The sequence below is a fragment of the Heliconius melpomene genome, chromosome 16 (genome assembly GCF_056956725.1).
Source record: "Heliconius melpomene rosina isolate 202511_hmr_F chromosome 16, ASM5695672v1, whole genome shotgun sequence".
NCBI classification, from domain to species: Eukaryota; Metazoa; Arthropoda; class Insecta; order Lepidoptera; family Nymphalidae; genus Heliconius; species Heliconius melpomene.
Window position 1 is genome coordinate 1,930,457 of NC_140404.1, and position 22,942 is coordinate 1,953,398.

Below are 22,942 nucleotides of genomic sequence, written 5' to 3' on the forward strand. Positions count from 1 at the left end.
GTTATAGTCCCACCTTTGTGCCCCTGCGCTACGACGGTCTCAAGGTTCTGTTTGTTAACTTTTTAAAATAAATTTCTTTTAAATCATATGCCAAACCAAAAGATATAATCCAATTAATTATCTCAAACACCAAATTAAATGTACATTTTTTGTTATAATAAATTAATGTTTTACTTGTATCAAAACGTCTTAAACTTGTCTTGTATCTAAATAATAAAAGAGGGAAAGATAAATGATCCGGCCGCTTAAGAGACCATTGTTTCGAATTGTGATCCCCGAGCCATCGCTTTGGAGGCCTAACGAACTAAATTGATATAAAGGTCAATAGCTCTAAAGAAGAGTTATTTTATCAAGTTAAATAATGTATACAAAAGAACAATGTTATTTGAATTTGAAGTTCTCATACAAGAAGACGAACGAGATATTTGAATAACGAAACGACTATATTATGATATTTCATTATAAAATGACAGAATTTTGTGAATTTTGTGGATAGACAAATGGAACCTGGGAACTTAGTGTTGAGACATTCCGTTACTGGGAGTTAAGAGACATCCGTTCGCCACTTTCCGCCACCAGAGCGAAGAAATGAACCGATTAAATATTTCATATCTTCAGGTGGAAATCGAACTCACAACCTGTCGTGTTTACATCCACGCTTGTTCTGCGCCGCGACTGGCCTCAACATACTTCATTCTATTGAAAAAATATATCACAATCATCACTGCAGTCTGATGATTTAAAAATGAACTGCATCTACAATAGGCTCCATCAGATTTGCTATGTACTTTTAAATCCAACTCTTGACCCAGATTATTTAAGTACACTCGGTTTCATCCGAGCTTTTAAATTAGGAGTGCATTATTTACGAGGATTCGAATTAACTCGAGAAATGCGATTTAGTGTTTGATGAATAATTGAAAGGTTTTATTAATTTATTTTGAATATTATTTTTTTTATTTTAAAATTTGTATTTCTCTCCAATTTTTATATAGAATCCAGGCAAATAATAATTATCGATTATTAAAAAAAATAAGAAGATAAGATACAACCCACGCTTACGCTCTTTTACCCTTATATATACATTTTAGTCCGGCTCTCATTTGACTAGTTTTTACATAAGAACATGTAAAAAGTCAAATATGAGCCGGACTCGCGAACTGAGGGTTCCGTGGGGATTTTTTGGATTTTCTTTGATTGTATTGCAAGTTCTCTCTACATAAGAAAAAAACAGTAGGTGTGTATTTGATTTACACTCCCTCCGAGCGAATTAATTATTTGCAATTTCAACTCTTTGATTTGATTTGATTGATTTTTTGTGGGACACAGCATTGGAGCTAAAAACTCTTTAATGTTACATTTTCAAGCCTACGTTCTATCCTGAACACAGCAGGGTTAGTGTCGAGTTATGGAATTCAACGCCGCATTCCGCCTCGACACCAGAGCGAACAAAATGAAAATATTAAATATCTGATTTCCTTGAATTTGGATTGAACTCACAACCAGTTTCATCTACAGTCAGACTCTTACCCCTGCGCCAAAACTGACCTAATAATCATGTCATTGCATTAATCCAATGTACATAAACGCAGCACACAGTCATTACTCGTAAGAGACAAAACAGCTGAAACATCACGTTGCAGGGTGAAGGACCTGGAGCAGTGCCTGATACTGGCTAACAAATGTTTACAATACTGACCGCTTTTAATCTCTGAGCTGTTTTTACGTTAGGAAAAAATATTCTAAAGATATTATGATAATGACATCTTTAATTTTTTTGTGCTAAGACCGTCCGTTCTCCCCTTTTACACCCAATTTTCGAGACATGAGCATATGACATTTTCTGGACATGGCATGTCCACGATGTAAGGACCCTTGCCAACAATTATTGAGGGCTAGAAAGATAAGGCAACATAACGCATTCTTGTTATCAGAGACGAAAATATTAAAATATTTTATGTCCCCGAGTAGGAATCGATCCCAAAACCTTCATCGTAACCGTCACATCTTTTGGCCATTAGTAAAAGTAAACATTCCTCCATATAAAACTCAAAACTACAACTATCGCAGCGAAAGTAAGTAACAATCTAATAAAAAAGCATATTATTTTCCCACGTAGCAGAGTAAGCACATGGAACCTAATCTTAAAACACTTCATTCGTTAATTTCCGCCCTAGAAAATAGTTTAAATATAACCATTTACCAGAGTAGATATCAAACTCACAATCATATCGCTAACAATCAGACGTTGTGCCACTGCGTCATGATGGCCTCAAACGAACTAATTAAATTGGAATATTCAGTAAATTTATCTAACTCCAAATCATGTAAAGTCGTATTATTAAATTTTAATATACGACTCGTTGTAATTGACCATTGAAATTGGAATCCGATTAATATTAGCGTTGAGTTAAAACATAGCCTATATAAACTAGCAGCTGGGCTATTTCGTAAAAAAATTATTAATATTTATTTTACAACTATATAATTGTAACTCAAATTTATGCGGCGAGTGGAGAATGGAGTATCTTGACACTATATTCTTACTGCCTACTCTGTTATTGCAACATATAACGTAAACATGACAACAAACGTCTATCTAAAGTTAAAACAGAAATTTATTATACGTCTGTAGGTACATTGTGTATTTAAAATATTTTCTATCGATTATTTAAGATGGCTAACGTGGCGGAGTGGAACAATGTCTAAATACAAAGGTTTTTAGATTTTGCTTTCACTCAGGTGAATTATTTCAACCACAAACTAATCAAATGTCTCGAAAATTGGGGAACGGAATGTTTTAACACTAGGTTCCTTTTGTTGCTCGGAAAATAGATGATTATGATTGATGCCATTGGTTGTGGGCTCGATGGCCACTCGAGGCAATGAAATAATTAATTGATTCAAACGCTTGTGTCCCTTCAGCTACGAATGGCCTGATATTTATTTAAACTGCATATTAATTTCATATTATATGAAAGAAACGAATATGCATAGGCTATGGCAGTGCTGTCATCAGGCCTGTTTTGTACGTAATATATTTTAGATTCTCATGAAAAATTTATCCATGAATATTGAAAAGAAATATGCTTACGAATGCTTTTACAAATATGTAATTGAATTTCAATTCAATGGAAATTTATTAATACACGTCAGTTGCACGCTGTATCCCGCATATAGCAGTGTACTTAGAGGGAACCTAGTGTTAAGACAGAGAGAAAATAAATGGGCTATGTTAATACAGCAATCTATTCTCTACTTTACGTCTAATTTTAAAAAATCCCAAGAGAGAAAGAGAGAAAGAGAGAGAAACATTCAAATTAACTTAATTATAATTTACCACGATTTACACAACTTCATTCCATTGCTAAAAAAATACTGTAATCTTTAAAAAAACAAGTTGATATTCACTTTAAAGTTACAGTAGAACATAATGCAACAGATTGTATGAAGCCAGGGTGTATGAATAAACGCTACCAACCAAGACTTTAAAGTAAAAACTAGAAAATTCAACCTATCCACTAACAAAAAATGAGCAGTAGGTTTCAAAAGTCATACCTCTAAGAATATGCAAAGTCTGCATTGCAGCAAACCACATTTCTAGTTTCAGTGATATAAAAATGTAGTGACAAAACATTCTGTTCGTCCATTTCTCCTTATATTAGTACATGTAACTAATTTAAATTTTATAAAACTATTATTTAAGAAAAATATTTGGCGTTTTATTTAAATGTTTTATCTGAATCGGGCAGTGTGTACTGATTACTGATTGCTGATACTGATTGCACAGGGAACCAAGTGTTAAAACACTTCATTACCCACTTTGTGCCCAATTTCCAAGATACTATGTTTTGAGCGGCGGAACTCAACGCCGCTCTTCTTATCAGAGCAAGAAAATATAAATAACTTCTTCTGAATTCCATCATAAGATAACACGATTAAATTATATTAAATTAAAAACAGTGTACATATGAGTTTAATTTTTTAACTTTTTAACTTTCTCATAACAATATATTCTCTTAATGTATATAAATTATAATCTAATGTAATCTCATTTAGTGATAAGCCCAAGTTGGCAGCCAAACTAATTAAAACTGGAGATTAATCACATTGCAACACGTACGTAGGAAGTGGGTAGCAGAGAGAGCTTGATGTTTTAAGAACCGTTCCACATATACGACTTTGGGTAACTTTATATATTTAAAACCAAAAGTTTAAGTAATGCTACAATTTTAAACCCTTAGGAAGTATAAAAAAAATATATAAATTTGACCTTAATTTTATTTCATGTACTAGTGAACATGAATCAATATTTGAAATTGTCAAAATCTTCCTTTAATAACATTTTCATAGTTTTTTTTTTACATTTTTTATCCGTACTGAAAATTTATTTTATAGGCTGTTAGCAGGTAACAGTTTAAACCGACGATATGATCTTTGACTTTGCCGATTTTAAAACATTATAAATAATTTTAAATAATGTAATTATTTAAATTTAACTTTATTTTATTTTATACATTTTTCGTAGAAACTTAACGGAACTCTACCCTACTATTGCATAAATATAAAATTTTATTCACAATACGTTAGCTGCAACTTAATCTCTAAAAAAATTTACTACAAAAAACTAAAAGAAAAATATGAAATATTAATAGAATAATGGAATTTATAATTTTAATATTTTATATTATAAGTAGCAATTTTACAGCGAATGCAAATAAGAGGTTGAAATTCCTTTGAAATTGTTAATGAAGACTATGATAATACTGAAGGGCGCTTCAGTTACATCAGCTTTAAAATTATTTGCTAGTAAATTTATAAAAACAAGAGTCTTGAATTAGGTTCTATTCTCTGTCTCTACTTTATGTTATTAATGGTATATTCACAAAAGTATATATTTTTTTAATTAAACATTTACATGGTACATTGCTTTTTTATTTTTTTAACATTAAATGGATGATTATCTATATCTATACTAATATAATAAAGCGGAAGAGTTTGTTTGTTTGTTTGTTTGTTTGAACGCTAAGATCTCTGGATCTACTGGTCCGATTTACTTTGTTTTTGTTTTGAACGAAAGCTGCATTCTTCAGAAGTGCTATAGGCTATATAATATTACATTATACATATAAACTAATATATTTTAAAGTACTTTCTAATTTGACATGCAATTTATTCTGCCATGTTAATAACAACCGTCGCGTCGCTACGCAACCGTTATCGCGACATTTTGATATTCATCCTTATGAACATAAATATAAAAGTCACTTTTAGCATTTTATCTACATTGAAATTATACTTAGTTTACTGTATAAAATTCTAATAAATAATTAAGGAGATGTCACTGATTCGAAATGACCTAGCCTACGGGCGGCGTAGTATGAGTATGACCGACGCGAAAATATTCTTATAGTTCAAGCAGGCGTAGCCGCGTCCGGGTCCACTAGTGTAAGGATAAAAGTGGTTTTTTTTTTAATTCGTCTCTTCTACAATAGTTCCTGAGATTAACAAGCTTTCAACTTTATAATTATAGTATAGACAATGTTTTTATTCGATATTTTGTGTGTTGGCATGTATATTAAAAATAACTCTGAAAATGGAAACGGACTGTCATGACACTTATTTTTTTACTTAAAAAAAAAGGAATTTAAAATCACATACAAAATAATCGAAAGTGTGTAAAGTTCTATGCTAAAGAACGGCGGAACAAGTGTTTATTGTGTGAGGGTAATCGCATAAAGCTAAGTTAGGTTCCGACAATCTTCAAAGTACACAAGTCCCGTTTTGATCTTATTCGATGCATATGAGTACATAATAATTTACGTATAATTTTTAAACATAAATTAATAAATTTAAATTTTCAATTAGAATTAATTGTTTACTCTTATTTCAAATATTGCCTTTCTTTTAAAAATCGAAAAATTTCGACTTTTGAGCATATTTTGTAAAAAACATGCTCAGAAACCACAGAAACTACTTTACGGAACAAACAAGTGAAGAAACGAACGTGTTTTTTATGTTTTTTTTTTCTCTTCATTAAATCTTAAAAACTATTATTAAAAACGATCAGGAAATATTAAACTCATCTCTATACGAATATAACTCATCCAGATTTTTTCGGTAACAAAAAAATTGCCAAGAAAAGTAAACAGATCATTTTTCCAAATTTTATAAAACAAAAATATAAACATATTACAAAAACATTTAAATATTTTTCATTCAAATGTAATTCCACAGCACCTTGACTGCTGCATGAGCCTTATGCTCATTTATTAGTAAAAAAGAATTGACGTCTTGTCGGAAGCTCTGTGGGAAATATCCATTATGCTTTACATTTACATTATAAATTCAAAATGAATCGTCATTATCCACGTGATTAACATAATTGTTTAAGGCATGGTAAATGCTTACTTAAGGAATTAAAATGTAATGTACAGTTTTTTAAGGGTTCCGTAAAACATTACAAAGAGAAATTTTGAATTTTTCAATAGAAAAATTCATTAACCATTACCTGTGTATAGACAAATCCTCTCAAGCAGCCACGTAGTGCTTAAAATTTCTCAATGATGAATAAAGATTTGTAGAGCAATATATAATCTATGTTTTAACCTGGAATTGTTGCAGAATGGGAATTTATGACGGAAAAATTAAGTTAACAGTATGCGCGCAGTCACGATTTAAATCTATTAAATCAATTGCTAAACTCTAAAATTATGATTTATTTTATGCAAAACCAAACTAAAATAATTAATCCAGCTTTAGAGTTTTGTACTTCAAAAGGAATACAACTTTTTGTAATCTGAAATTAATATTAGATGTTCAGGTTTACAGTTCTTTGGAGCACAGAAATGAAGCTTCTAATACAACGTAGTCAAAACATATCAGCATTTATGTATCGCTTTTGCTTCAATTTGTATAAAATTTCCCGCATAATCAAAACCTATAATGTAGTTACCGTAGACCTACAGTTGTGCTATTTATTGCGAAGTAAAATCTTACAACACTAATAAAGAAAAACTTAAATAAACATTTGTATAATTCAAGCGGGCGTAGCCGCACGGGCCCGCAAGTTCTTATATAAATGCACGATACTTCTGTTACGAGCATTATACGTACATAAGACGTGTGGCATAATGGTTGAGTTTTCTGATCTCCCTCAGGAATATATTAAACCTTATTCTATATGTTTTAGCTTAATACGGTTCAATAATTTTAACTTTTTTGATGATCACGTTCCAAATTTTAAGAAATATTGGCTTGTTTTTGTAAGAATGTTTCTTACAAGTATTCAATTTGTTTCTATGATTATTTATTTGATTAGACGAATTCAAGAGGATTTTGAAACTACTGAACTATCCTACGCGATGTCGTGCCTTATGGTTATAACTCAAGGTATTTTTATCCTCTAAAATAGAATTTGTTTTATTTTTTTTATATTTAATTAAAGTGTACACTATAATATAATTATAAAGGAATATAGCCATGTACTTTTTATATTTGATAGTTAAGGAAAAATGTTAACTATGCAGATAAATATTAATGACAATTTTAAAAGGGCTATTTTGATTTACATTCCTTGGATCCTATGCGCTACTCCTCACCTAGCAGCGGGATAATCATACCCTTATATTAATTGACTCCAATGTTTTTTATTTTAGGATTTCTAAAATTTTATGTAGTTCTATATCATAAAGCAAACATTCAAAAATTGATTCTAAGTCTCGGTGTCATGTGGAGAACAGACAATTTAACTGATATTCAAATTGGGAATAAAAATCGTTTGCTAAAAACTCTTAACATGTGTCAAGTAGGTAAGCATAAGACAATAATTATTAGCTTTACTTTATTTATCCTTTAATATAAATTTTGTAAATTATATTATTAAGTAATTAATTATATTATTTAATTATATTATTAATTTAATCATGTTATTAATTAATTTCCGTGGGCAAAAGTTGCCAAAGAAAGTTTTTAGCTACAGATAGCTGTTTCATTACTGGAATAATATAAATATTCCTAAGAGAAACTTTACATAGAATCATGATGATGAGATTTTTCAAAGCATTGATTTAGTTTCTTAACCATCAACTATGGACTTCTTTTTTTTATAACACAAATATGGACGTGGGGTCTGTGAGGCCCCTGTATTTGTTGGTTATACTCCGACTGTTTTTAAGGGAAGAAGACAATTTTATGTTTTAGTTTATATGAATATCCTAAAATCAAACAAAATCAATATAAATAAAATCGCTTTTTATTAAACTTTACGCATCACAACGATTTAAGGAACTTAAAGTCTTTATAGTCTTTTTCCGCATGCCCATGGGGGGCATATATAAAGCTTTTATGATCATATAAATTGTGTACAATGAGGATAAGAGTTGATAGTTAAAATTTAAAAGACAAATTTTATTTTCTTCTTTTTAAAACGTTTAAATAAAAGCTTTTTCTAAAAATGATTTTTTACTTTTAATTTATTTTATTTTTACTTATTCTAAATTCAGTTTCATTTTCATTATAAAACTTTATGGTACACGTCATTTTTTGCTTGGTTATCTGGCGCGTAAACAAACAGAGCAGATGGTTTTCCAACACGGGATCAGGCAACATACAACAGACAATGTGAGAAACATGAGTTTTCTATATTAATACCACAAACACTTAATGACTGCCCCTGGGATTTGCTTATAGTCATTGCTCACGAAAGCAAGCCGTACTGGAAACTGTAGTCTTTTAAGCTCGAATGGTATGTCAGTCGAAATCATTGGGATACGGGGTATCAAAACGTCTTCTCCTTTATACTTTGCTTTCAATATGATTGCTTCTATTACGTTATTTATTATTTTTTTATCGCTAATCGTGTGCCGTTACGAAGTTTCGCAACATTATAACTACACATACAAGCTTTAATTGAAGGCTGTGAGGCGGCAATCCTGGCGAATCAAGTGAGTTTAAAAATTCCGGTGGATAGTTCACGACATCATCTTCATTAGTTGCCGTATTAACTGACTTATGTGTCCTCATTTTGCCAGGATTGCCATCTTGAAAATTTAAATTTAATTCTTCTACATCAGTGTGTTTGGCAGCCAGTAAAGCTCTTTTGCTCAACCAATCATGGAATAAATAATTTTCAGCAACATTTGGAAGCACTTTATGAATGAGTTCATTTTTTGATTACCTTAACTGACAAAAACTATCAGGAGAGGTGATGCAGCCAGTCAGCGCATCTATAGGAAGTTTGCCATTACCAATATTATTAAGTTGTTTAAAGAATATGTCTCCAGATTGATCATTTTGCAACATGACACGCATTTCTTGCTTAAATGTAATACCTTGACATGTTTTCACAATTTGGAGGACTTTAAATATGAATTCAGTTCATCAGCTTGCATTGAACGTAAAAACCACTGGCAATCCTCCTCCTGATAATAAAATCATTGCGCCACCAAATTGATTTTTAGTGGTTTCGTATAATTTTTCAAAATCCCTTCTTAGTCGATGTCCAGATTACGAAAGTAAACATCTGTCCAAATTTTACGTTTCTACCATCAGCGGTTACGGCTGTGCATGCGTCTTATTTCAGTTGAGGTCAAGTCCTTTTATATACATATAGATATAGATTATATTTGGTTATTTATACGCTACAAAACAATAGTGGAAAATAATTTCACAATTGCATTTGTAGCGAATAAACTGAGGTACTGAGCGACTCAGTGGCAGAGTTCACCGAGAAGTGGCCGATTTGTAGAATTCCATAGTTAAAGGTTAAGATTTATTTCGTCATTTACAATGTATTTATTATGCTTCACTGGCACTAATTTGTAGTTTAAATAAATATAAAATGATAATTATGTTATTTTAAGGATGCTACTGGATCTTTCTCTTCGCAATATGGCTAAATTTGACGATATCATTTATTATCACATTAGTACGAAAGTTTATTCTTCGCCAAGATACGGAACTATTGCTGGTTTTTGGATCTGTATATATTTTTTTCGACACTTCAAACAACTGGTTTCAATACATTATTGCATATTTGTTCCAAGTATATACAAGTAAGATAGTAAAATACATTATCTTTTTTTCATCTATTTGCAAAGATAAAAACTTAAAAATGTAGCAGTAAATAAAAATAACAGTTGCACTAATCACATGTTTTATGTTTGTAAGTAGTTGTTGTAACATTCACATCTCTCTATACATCTCATCATTCTAGGCGGTAGTATGAAATAATGATTATGTTAACTGCTCCTACACGCGATTATTCTGGTTAAATAGCTTAAAAGTATTTAATACATTTTTGTATATTTCATAGGATTTTAAATAAGTAATTAATATAGAAATAAATGAAATTTTAAGAATAAAACTTTAGTTTTGATAGTGTTTCACAACAAAGAATATATGAATAATTTTATTTGATTTCAGTTTCCTTTTTTCTGGCTATCCAGCTAGAGACAAAGCGAGGAATAAAAAATAATAGAAATAAGAGCTGATAGATGCGTATACATAAATAAGCTAATTGATAGATGCGTATACATAAATAAGCTAATTATCTAATATTATTTTAAATTTAAATTCTCAAATTATATTTCAGTGGCGGGTCTGGCTTACATATATTATGGAGTAGAACTTTTGCCTGTCACCATATGCGGTCTCCTCAGCACTGCATTCTCTTTCCTTCGAGAAGATTTAAAAAGATTAACACCAAGGAATAATCGAGTAAATTTGAACGAAAATTTTCAAAATGAACCCACAAATACAATTGAAATGATTATAAAACAACATCAAAAACTGATAGAGAGTATGAATATATTTTTGTATGTCATTTTATTGGAGAAGTCACGCTGTACGGAATGCAGCGTGACTTGCGTAGCGGAATGCAGGGTACATACACATTCGGGGTATACAGCAGAGTAGGCAGAATGAACCCAGTATTGAAGATTGAGACGCGCCTTTTTTCTGTTACTGCCCAATACTAAAATGGACGGCCTTGTAAATCATTCCCCCGAAAATCGAACCTACAGCCATACAGCCAGACTCAGGACTCCTGTGAAATGATTAGGAATACATTAGTAAATAACTCAAACACCACTGTCTTACCTGTGCTCGGTGGAGAGCTTCACTTTTATGGTTCTTTAAAATAAATGTTGAACTTAATTTTAAATACTTATTTTATTATGCAATGACCATTTGATATAAATCTCTCATTCTTCTGTCAGTGCAGTCGAGAACGATGCGTTACTTAACATTAAACTTCGCTCTTATTTCACATTTATGTTTTTAATGGGATTACTCTATACGTCAGTGTATTTATGGGGACCGGAATGTCTTAACACTAAGTTCTCTGTTCCTACCCTGATGTGAATCAGATAGGTACAGCGTGAAGGTGAAAAAAAATGATCCTCCATTTATTTTAGATTAACAAAATTGATGATGAATATTTTCACCGTAATATTCTTCACGAATTTGGCATTTGCTGCGATTGAAATCTGTTTCTACATTTTTGCAAGTATTGTAAGTACAATTACTACAATATGACATCACTAGTTTTTAACATTTATATATAGACAATATCGTTGTGGTGCATTAAAAGGGCAACATCTGACCCGGGGTGAATATTAAAATGTTTTTTTTATAATTTTCTATTTGTTTTTTCCTATAAACTATAAATAAATAGTAAAATTCATAGTGAAATATAATATTTATTAATATATATAGCATATATACTTTATATCTATCCTGTATCCAGGATGTCCTGACTAATGTCTGTCCGATATTGGTTTGTGGGCATACGGGTACGCGACCCCGGATCCTCGAGCCGCCACTCTTACATCCTCATCCAGTTCGTAAGAATGGTGTCCTAACTCCCCCCTTCCCCTCCTCTTTTCCTTAGCTCCCTCCTTTTACCTATCCTATCCCTTCTATTTTCCTCTCCCCTCGGTTTTTCCCCACAAAGGGGTTTTGGAGGTCAGACGGCAGTCGCTCCATTTAAAAACCGCCAACCGCCACTTAAATGGACCGACAACGAAACTAAAGACTGGGTACGGCTAGGGCGTCGCCGCAAAACGACGCGCAGGCACATCGCCCTACACCTGCGACAAGTGGGCAAGGGCTACCGTGTCATGTACGGACACGGCTAAAGACGCTAGTACCCAGAAGGAAACTCCGCTTTGCAACGTGGAATATTGGCTCTCTGACCGGACGATGCAGGGAACTCGCAGATGTACTCATGAGACGTCGGGTCCAGTGTGCCTTCCTCCAGGAAACACGCTGGAAGGGCAATAAGTCCCGTAACATCGGACAGGGTTACCGGCTTATATACACTGGGTCACCTTCGGGTAGAAACGGTGTAGCGGTAGTGCTTTCTGAAGAGCTTCAGAATGGGCTCCTTGAAGTTGACCGTCGCTCCGACCGCTTGATGCGAGTGAGGGTACTGATTGAGGGCGTTATCACAAACTTAATCAGTGCCTATGCTCCCCAGGCGGGATGTAGCGCGGCCGAAAAGGAGACATTCTGGGAGCAGTATGAAGGGGTGCTACTTGCTGTGCCGTGTACCGAAGTGGTCTTAGTTGGGGGGGACTTAAACGGGCACGTCGGTAGGGCTGCTGAGCCGTATGAACGTGTTCACGGGGGTTTTGGGCACGGTCTTCGCAATGCAGAGGGAGAAAACATTCTGAGAAGCTGTATTGCGTCTGATCTGGCCGTCGTGAATACGTTCTTCCAAAAGAATTCTCAGCACCTTATCACGTATAAGTGCGGGTCCCACTCAACTCAAATAGACTACTTATTGACCAGACGGTGTCATATGGGCAGGGTAACTAACTGTAAGGTCATTCCAGGCGAAAGCCTAACGGCCCAACATCGTCTTCTTGTCATGGACTTTAACGTCACTCCGAAGAAGAAAGTAGCCGAGAAACGTAGGCCTCGGATCAAGTGGTGGTTGCTGAATGGACCGATGCAGACCGACTTCCTGGCAGAGGTGAAAAGTCATAATCTTTCGACTAACACCGAGACTGCTCAGGATGCTTGGGATCGGGCTCAGTCGGCAATCATTGCGGCAGGCAGGCGAGTTCTTGGCGTTTCTAGGGGAGGACGTGTCATCGACAAGGAGACATGGTGGTGGAATGACGAGGTCTAGGAGGTGACTCGTGAAAAGAAGGCTGCCTTTAAGAAGTGGCAGGAATTCAACTCTCCTGAAGACAGACTGGAGTACACAGTAGCTAAACGTGCCAGTAAAAGAGCTGTAGCCAGAGCCCGCAGTGAGAATTTGTCACCATTGTATGATAAACTTGAAACTGTGGAGGGGCAGAAGCTCATTTACAAACTGGCACGTTCCCGGGATAAAGTGACGCAAGATATCGCAAAATGTCTTTGCGTCAGAGATTCCCAGGGCACGCTGCTCTGTAATCATGACTCTGTGAAGGAGAGGTGGCGAAGCTACTTCCAGGAGTTGCTGAATACTCAGCACCCATGCAGTCTTCATCGCGACCTACCGCCTAACCTCGGACTTATTGCCCCAATAACCCTTGACGAAACACGTAATTGCCTTCGACGCATGAAGAACGGAAAAGCGGTGGGACCTGACGACATTCCGATCGAAGCGTGGAAATCGTTGGGCTCTCTTGGTGTGCTCATGCTTACTGACCTTTTTAACCATATCTTGAACACTGGTAAGATGCCGCATCAGTGGCGGCTTAGCTTTATTACCCCTATTTACAAGGGAAGGGGCAGTGTTCAAGATTGTGGTAGTTATAGGGGCATTAAGCTTATGAGTCATACCATGAAGCTCTTCGAGCGCATGATCGACCTCAGGCTCCGCCAAGAGTGTACTGTCTCTGAGTCTCAATATGGATTTCAGCCAGGATCGGGCACCATGGACGCCATTTTCGCCCTCAGAACTTTGATGGAGGCATACAGGGAAAAAAGGAGAGCTCTGCACGTGGCCTTTTTAGATCTGCAGAAGGCCTTTGACTGTGTGCCTCGTCAGTGTATCTGGTGGGCATTGCGATCCAAAGGGATCCCTGAGGCCTATATTGAGATTATCAGGGGCATGTTAGGACTGCTGTTGGCGACACTAGACCCTTCCCGAATGCAGTGGGGGTTCACCAGGGCTCGGCTCTTAGTCCGTTCTTATTCAATGTAGTGCTCGATACTGTCTCGGCTCACATCCAGGACCAGCCTCCATGGCTGATGATGTATGCCGACGATATAGCACTCATTGCCGAGAACCGACTGACGCTGGAGCGTAAAGTGAACCTCTGGAAGGGTACGCTTGAGAACGGCGGTCTTAAACTAAATGTGTCGAAGACAGAGTACATGGTCTGCGGGAGCCGGGACTCGAGCACCATCCTTATAGGTCCTGAGCCAACCGTTAAGTCGGAGAAGTTCAGGTACCTTGGATCTGTCATGCACGAGTCTGGAGGCATCGACCACGATGTCCATGGCCGGATAAGCGCTGCCTGGGCCAAATGGCGGGAGGTCACTGGTGTGGTCTGCGACCGCAGAATACCGCCCAAGCTCAAGGGGCTCATATACAAGAGCATCGTCCGACCGGTTCTTTTATACGGCAGCGAATGTTGGCCAGCACTATCTCGGCACACTCAGGAGCTTCACGTCACGAAAATGAAGATGCTGAGATGGATGTGCGGCGTAACGCGGTCTGACCGCATACGCAACACATTCATTCGAGGTAGTCTTGGGGTCCGTGACGTAGCGGATAAGCTCCAAGAGCGTCGCTTGAGATGGTTTGGCCACGTTACGCGCCGGCCTAAGAACTATGTCGGACGCAAGTGCCTTGCTATACCAGTCCCTGGGGCGCGACCTCCCGGACGCCCAAGGAAGCGCTGGTTGGATGTCGTGATGCAGGACATGAGAGCCAATGGTCTAACCACCGAGGACGCAAAAGATCGTGCAAAGTGGAGTAGGTTAAGTAGGAAGGCAGACCCTGGTAATAGCCGGGATTAATGCCAGGAAGAAGAAGAGCAAATATACTTTATACTAATATAATAAAGCGGAAGAGTTTGTTTGTTTGTTTGTTTGAACGTTAAGATCTCTGGATCTACTGGTCCGATTTAGTTTGTTTTTGTTTTATATGAAAGCTGCATTCTTCAGAAGTGCTATAGGCTATATAATATAACATTACACATATAAATTAATATATTTTAAAGTGCTTTCTAATTTGACATGCAATTTATTCTGCCATGTTAATAACAACCGTTGCGTCGCTACGCAACCGTTACCGCGACATTTTGATATTCATCCTTATGAAAATAAATGTAATAGTCACTTTTAGCATTTTATCTAGATTGAAATTATATTTCTATAGAAATTATATTCTTATATTTCAAGCAGGCGTAGCCGCGTCCGGGTCCGCTAGTATATAATAAATAGATTCAAAAAGACAAATATTTCTTCATATCATTTAAAATTTTACAGTTATTACAATTTAAAAAAAAAAACTCATGGTGCTAACTGTCAAAAACATGGGAAGAGCAACTCTTGTTTCTATACAGAAAGGTATCTAAAGGGGCAAGTATCTAAATTTTATAGAAAACAAGATAAATATGTTTTTATCACTTCTGTGGTATTTTTTACCCAGTAACGCCGGGTTAAACGCGATGGTTGTAGGTCATATACCTACTCGAGGCAACTGTGATGATGACAAATTAGTTATATTTCACCACAAAGTACAGCTTCGAGTTCCGCCTCCCAATATGTAGTGTGGAAAGCGGACAACGAACAGTTTCTCTTTCTACAGCAGTCTATAAAATGGGTCCACGGGAGTCACTAAGGAATAAATTCAAAGACTTTAACATCCTCACACTACACTCCCAATATATTTACGACAACTTAGTATATGTGCATAAGAATATTAATAAATTTAATAAAAACAGTGACCTCCATCAACATAATTTAAGAAATAAAAATAAGCTTGCTGTGCCCTTCTCTAGGCTCCATAAAGTGTCTCACTCATTCGTAGGTCAAAGTATACACTTTTATAACAAACTTCCAAACGACGTGGTTAATTTATCACTGAACAAATTTAAAAAAGTGGTAAAGCACAGGCTCTGCCAAAAAGCATATTACTCTGTTAAAGATTATGTTCGCGATAAAGATGTTTGGAAATGAGTTGCTCTATTTCTAAGTTGAAATTGTTAATTGTAATTTGTAACAAATGTTGGCATTTAAAAAGAGTGGCCATGAGTTTCTTTGCCTGTATCTTCTCATGAGCTCAACCATTTGAACGGGCTTTTTTCAAGTCAAAATTGCACAATTTTTTTTGGTTATTTTTAATTTGCATTTTTTTTTCTATTTTATGACATGTCCAAGTAAATGTTAAGCATTTTTATGGAATAAAGATATTTTGACTTTGACTATAAAATCCAAAAAAAACTTAAATCACTTTAAATTCTTGTAATCTTCATTAAAAATGACAATAAAAATAACAATTTCCGATATCTTATTATGATATCTACTTATTATATTTTATTTTTACTTATTCTAAATTTAGTTTCATTTTCATTGTAGTACTTTATGGTACACGTTATTTTTTGTTTGGTTATCTGCCGCGTAAACAAACAGAGCAGATGGTTTTCCAACACTGGAACAGGCAACATACAACAGACCATGCGAGATACAAGAGTTTTCTATATTAATACCACAAACACTTAATAACTGCCCCTGGGATTTGTTTATAGTCATTGCAAAAGCAAGCCGTACTGGAAATTGTAGTCTTTTAATCTCGGATGGTATGTCAGTCGAAATCATTGGGATGCGGGGTATCAAAATGTCTTCTCCTTTATACTTTCCTTTCAATATGATTGCTTCTATTACGTTATTCATTATTTTCTTATCGCTAATCGTGTGCCGTTACAAAGTTTCGTAATATTATAACTACACATACACGTTTTAATTGAAGATTGTGAGGCGGCAATCCTGGCAAATCAAGTGAGTTTAAAATTCCGGTCGATAGTTCACGACATCATCTTCATTAGTTGCCGTATTAACTGACTTATGTGTCCTCATTTTGCCAGGATTGCTATCTTGAAAATTTAAATTTAATTCTTCTACATCAGTGTGTTTGGCAGCCAGTAAAGCTTTTTCGCTCAACCAATCATGGAATAAATAATTTTCAGCAACATTTGGAAGCACTTTATAAATGAGTTCATCTTTTGTTTACGTTAACTGAAAAAACTATCAGGAGAGGTGATGCAGCCAGTCAGCGCATCTATAGGAAGTTTATCATTACCAAAATTATTAAGTTGTTTAAAGAATATGTCTCCAGATTGATCATTTTGCAACATGACACGCATTTCTTGCTTAAATATAATACTTTGACATGTTTTCACAATTTGAAGGACTTTAAATATGAATTCAGTTTATCAGCTTGCATTGAACGTAAAAACCACTGGCAATCCTCCTCCTGATAATAAAATCATTGCGCCACCAAATTGATTTTTAGTGGTTTCGTAGATCTTTTAAATTTCTATCTAAATTCAACTGTCAAAACAAACTAAAATGTTAAGTAAATGATATAGTAGATGACATAGCATCTCATAAACAAAATATTTAAATTACCAGTAATGACATTCATCATCTTGATTGGGAAATCATAGCCATTTTCACCTTGCCAAAATATAATGGGATATTGCAGTGTATCATATGAGCGATGTGTTTCCTTAATACGTTGTAATCGATTATTTCGACAATGTAAAACAATATCACATGACTCCAAATTTTCTCCAATTACAACAATGGCAACTTCATCGATAGTAGGTGCGTTAAAACATTGCACTTTTGAAAAATATAAGTAGTTAATTGTATTCGTGAAATAAATTTTGTAATGGTTCAACTATTGACCGTTTCACTGAATTGTTATGTGCACAACGTAGGTTAATTTCTTGTGGAGAATTTTTCATAAAATAAATTTGCTAAAACTTGTAGTCGCTATCCGGCACTGGTAACAAAAAACCCGTTCTATGATATATTTGACCTTGTAACTGTTGAGTTAAAATGTATTGTAAAAATAATAGTTATGATTAACAAACATACAACTGCAGATACTATGACAAAACTTAAAAATTGGCATTAAATTTTCCCGAGCTGCCTTTAGTACTCCAAATGAAGTCATTTGAAAGCATTCGCTGTATTGTTGAATATTTTTTAAGAAGTGTATGGAGTATGCTCCTGTTCCTAAAACCAATGAGTACAATGGCTCTGGAGGTGGAAGTTATGGTATCAATTTCACATTTTCATTTGCGCAACAGAATCCATTGGCTTTATTTTACAATAACAATTTTTAAATTTCAATTTTTACAATAACCTTACAATATTGGCAAACTGAGTTCATAGGTCCAATAGCAACAGAGCTGTAGGCACTGCTGGCGTAAATTAATAAATCGCAACAAAAAGCAGCTCGATTCAAATTTGCACCATTATCAGTCAACTATCATTCTCACATTCATTGAAAACATCACGTTCTGGGCAGTACGATTAGATTCTTCTGCCTAAATTTGTCCACCGCCTTATAGAAGGCATATTTATCAACACTTTATTATTTTTAAGAAAATTTGTGGCTTTTAGATTTAGTAATATAGACGCACAAAGAGACGTTTACTTTTCAAATGACATTTTACCATAGAAATATTGACAAATATTGACATTAATAGACTGAGATCCCAGGACCCCCAGACCTACATCATTTTAGCAAAGCTGAAATTTTGAGGATCGATAGTCTAATATGTAGTTCGGACTTTATGCATACTCTCTAACCTAAAAAACCTTCAGAGATAGTGCCAACTTAAAGCACACTTCCAGTTGCGTTAAAGAAGTTTTTATATATGTTTTAAAGTAAAAAACGTATATTTCACATTCTTTCACGTTGACCTTTACTTCTGCCAGACGTCCTAAAGATTAAATTGGGGCAAACTACATTCAACTACATCTAAAATTTTAACCATGTTATTTACGGACTATTTCAAGACCCCTCATAAGCAACCAGATCAACCGATGGCTTCGTCATTTTCCCAGAAAGAGATATACCGTTATTTTTCGCTACCTCTGAAAGGATCCCATTTTAAAGTTAGTGAGTAAGCATACTGTCTTAACTACATGTAAGATTAATAGTCCTCAAAATTTCAGCTTTGCTAAAATGACGGCCGTCCGGCGGCTCTGGGATCTCGATACTAAAGTCACTCAATTGTTTTGCCTTCCAGAAATCCAGCTACTAACATTTAAATTTTACAGTAGGCTATTAAAATCCAAATTGACTTTTAAGTATTAATACGAATCTTTTATATGGGAATATAGAAAAGTGTTATTTTTAGACCTTCTGGCAATTTTTTAAAGTTTTCTCTCCGTTAAAACTCTTCTCGTACTTCAAGGAATATTATAAAAAAAGAATTAGCGAAATCGGTTCAGCTGCTCTCGAGATTTGCGCTTACCAACAGATTCAGCGATTCATTTTTATAAATAAAAATATTTCGTATATTTTTTTGATATTATAAAATTACTTTTGCCTCGTTCCAGAGTGAGGTAATGAAAATATTAAATATTTTTCTAATTTTTCGAGTAGGAATCGAACGCAGACGCACATATACGTTACCAATTTATGGATTTTAATTTTTTTTTTTATATAAATTGTATATATTTACTTAATATATTTACTTAAATTTCTATCATTTGGTGTTGAACCATTTTAAACAATAATTATGGTATTAAAAAACGTCAAAACAAATGTTTATTACGCAGAATAATTTGTTTTAAGACGACTGACGAGTTATATGTTATAAAGTTTAGCTGGGTGACTGGGGTTCCACATTGGATTCTATTTTTTTTTTATGTCAACAGAAAATGCTCATCATGTTCAATAACTTTTCTTAAAGCGTTGTATTGATATCTCTTATAGATTAGGCGGGCTGCTAGGGTCACACATCAGGTATTCGGGCTATCAAAATAAATTATAGCCTGGATGTAGGCGAAGACTAATAGTTATGCAACAAAAGAAGTTTCATTTAAATCCGTCCAGTAGTTTTTGCGTAAATCGGCCACAATTGACAGACAGACAAGATTTCCAAAAATTATATTTTTATCTTCTTTTACTTGTATTAAATCCCGATGAAGGGTTTTTTTTTTAGTTTATATTTAATGTACAGATTTCACTCCCCTTACAGTTTTATTATATATATAATAGATATATAGATATTATTAATATTTATTCATATAATGCTCGATTTATTTTAGGTATAAGGAAATAAGGCAATAAAGTACCTAAATATTAGTATTGTCTATCTCTGTTATAATTAATTTAATTAATCATTCTTTTTAGGTAGCGCCTACTCCAATGGATTTTGCGAAAAATATATTAGCTGTAATTATTATGTTACCATCAATTTTTATATTGTGTTATTATAGTGAGTTACTAAGGGAGGAGGTAAGTTAATAATAAATAATCTATATTTGCAATGAAAGAAAACATTTTGATATACGAGTATTAAAGTTCCACATAGAGTTCTACCATTAAACACAGTGTTTTTTTGACAATAGGCGCTCTATCCCTAGATAAAAGTAAAGTAAAAAAATAGCTTCTAAAAATTCGTACAGATATCTGTGATAAGTAATTGATAAGTAAGATAAGTTGTGATAAGATTAAAACATGTAAAAAACTGTTTTAGGCGTAATTTATAGATTTTGATTTGATTATGATAAGCATTTAAAATTTTACAAATGTTAAAAATAAATAATAACATATAAATATTTTTTTTAACTTCTAGCTGTAAGTGTACGGAACACAGCAGAGTAGACAGAGAGAACCTAGTATTAAAACACTCCGTTCCTCATTTTTAATTCTGGAGCGTGCTGAGTGATGCAACTCAACGCTGCTCTTTGGCCTCGATACCAGAGTGAAAAAATGAAAATATTTCATTTCGGGTCGGGGTCGGATCCAAAACCAGTGGTATTTACAGTTACACGCTTGTAGACCTGCACCACGATGTGCCCAGAATAATAATAAAAAAAATTAAAAAGAGTAGATGCGGACCATATGTCTGTAGAGTTATCAGATTTTAATTTAAGTAATTTTATTACTTGCACAGGTTTTCATTTTAATTTAAGTAATTTTATTACTTGCACAGGTTTTCATTTTAGTTTAGTAACTTTTTTGTTATAACATTTTGTACCTTATATTAATCTATTTAGAGTGGTGGAATCGCAGATGCTGCATATGAAAATATTTGGTATCGAGGCGACGTTGGTTATCAGAAGAGTATATGTTTAATTGTAATGAGGTAACAATTCAAATAAAACTAAAATATTTATAGTAAAGTCATTATTCCTAAAGCCTGCAGCCTGGGTAAAAAAGCTCGGTAAAAAACTATTCTGTCTACTTATTAAGATATGTATCTTAAGTTGGGACTGTTCAATTTAATTTCAAGGCAACTAAGAAGTTTATAAATTTCTTGATCAAATATAATATCCATACAAATCAAATTAAAAAAAAGATCAAATATAATGACCATAGCTCGATTAAATGAATAATCAATTCAAGCGGGCGAAGCCGCAGGTGGACCGCTAGTTATAAAATAAAGTCATCATGTGTAACTCTGTAATCGCTCTTAATCTAGCTTGAACTACAAAATATCTTGATAAGTGCAATTATTTTGATTTTATTCTTCTAGAGCGCAACGTCCTTGCACTTTGATGTGTTTGAATTACATTCCCATTACTCTGAATACATTCACTAAGGTATAGTATACTTTTTTTATTTCACAATGTTCACGCTGCATGCTACACATAGCAGGGTAGTCAAAGGGAACCTGGAACCCTAGTGTTAAGACACTGCGTTCCTATTAAGACACTTCTGTTCCAAACTTTCTGCCGATATCTGGATGCTAATGCATGTTGAGTGGCTACGTGGATTACACTGCACTTTGTCTCGTTACCAGAGCGAGGAAATGAGTGGGTATACTCATTTCCTCGCTCAACTCAACAATAATATTTATTAATAATATTTTTTATAACACTGACAATGTTTTCAGATCGTGAGTACAACATGGTCTTATTTATCTTTAGCTATGACCATGTATTCGAAAAAATAATAATCTACTTATTCATTTGCAAGTCTTGTTAAGAAAAATTAAACAGAAATTTTAAGTGAAATATAAAATTGTAGAGAGGATAATAAAGTATAATATATTCCTTAAATGTGACTTTTCAAGCTTTAGTTAAAATAAATGCAATAATATATAAAAAATATTTTCTTTTATTTACATAACAACATGCGAGGATTTTTATACCTCTTTGACTAAAATACACATCTAACCTAACCTATCAAATATAACCTTTGAATTGATCAAAATAAAATATCAAAATTTATTTCATAACAGAATATTAAAATAATTACAAAATAGATTACACAATTAAAATAAATATGTTTCAAAGTATCGCCTTTCCCTAGTCCTCGTGGTAAATATTAGGTTAATGTTATAAAATCGAATCGTTGCAAGACTTTTACCTTGGATTTGGATGAATAGATAAATAGGCAGACTCTTAGATATCCATTAGACTGTTACGAGGAATGATGCAAAAATATGATATTTTTTTCAGCTTCACGCTGTATCCCGCTCACAACACGGTAGGCAGAGCGATCCTTGTGTTAAGACACTCCGTTCCCCACTTTCCGCCGAATTCTGGAGGCATTGCGTATTGAGTAGCAGAACTCACAAATTCAGCAGATAGCAGATCTCAAAAATTAGGCTTCAAATGTCTGCTATAAGCGGAATACAGCGTGAATGTAATAAGCAAGTAAACAATTTCTCTTGTAAATTCTATATTAGTATTGTATAGTTGTTATTCTATGATTTATAATATACTTTACGAATTGTTTTTCCACTTAAACAGTATTTACCACGCCTCTGTAAACTATTATGTTATTCACAAAGGCAAC

General features: G+C 34.1%; 1 protein-coding gene and 1 pseudogene across 1 annotated transcript; one reads left to right on the top strand and one right to left on the bottom strand.

Moving 5' to 3' along the window:
• Positions 1-7,133: 7,133 nt before the first annotated feature.
• On the top strand, positions 7,134-22,094 carry LOC146530661 (odorant receptor 4-like). The gene is made up of 9 exons (XM_085199353.1): positions 7,134-7,392; positions 7,659-7,811; positions 9,864-10,055; positions 10,595-10,817; positions 11,418-11,514; positions 20,327-20,431; positions 21,196-21,284; positions 21,675-21,741; positions 22,035-22,094. The coding sequence occupies exons 1-9, from the start codon at positions 7,134-7,136 to the stop codon at positions 22,092-22,094; spliced, it is 1,245 nt and encodes a 414-aa protein (XP_085055479.1).
• Positions 16,954-18,130, bottom strand: LOC146530662 (uncharacterized; annotated as a pseudogene).
• Positions 22,095-22,942: the final 848 nt, after the last annotated feature.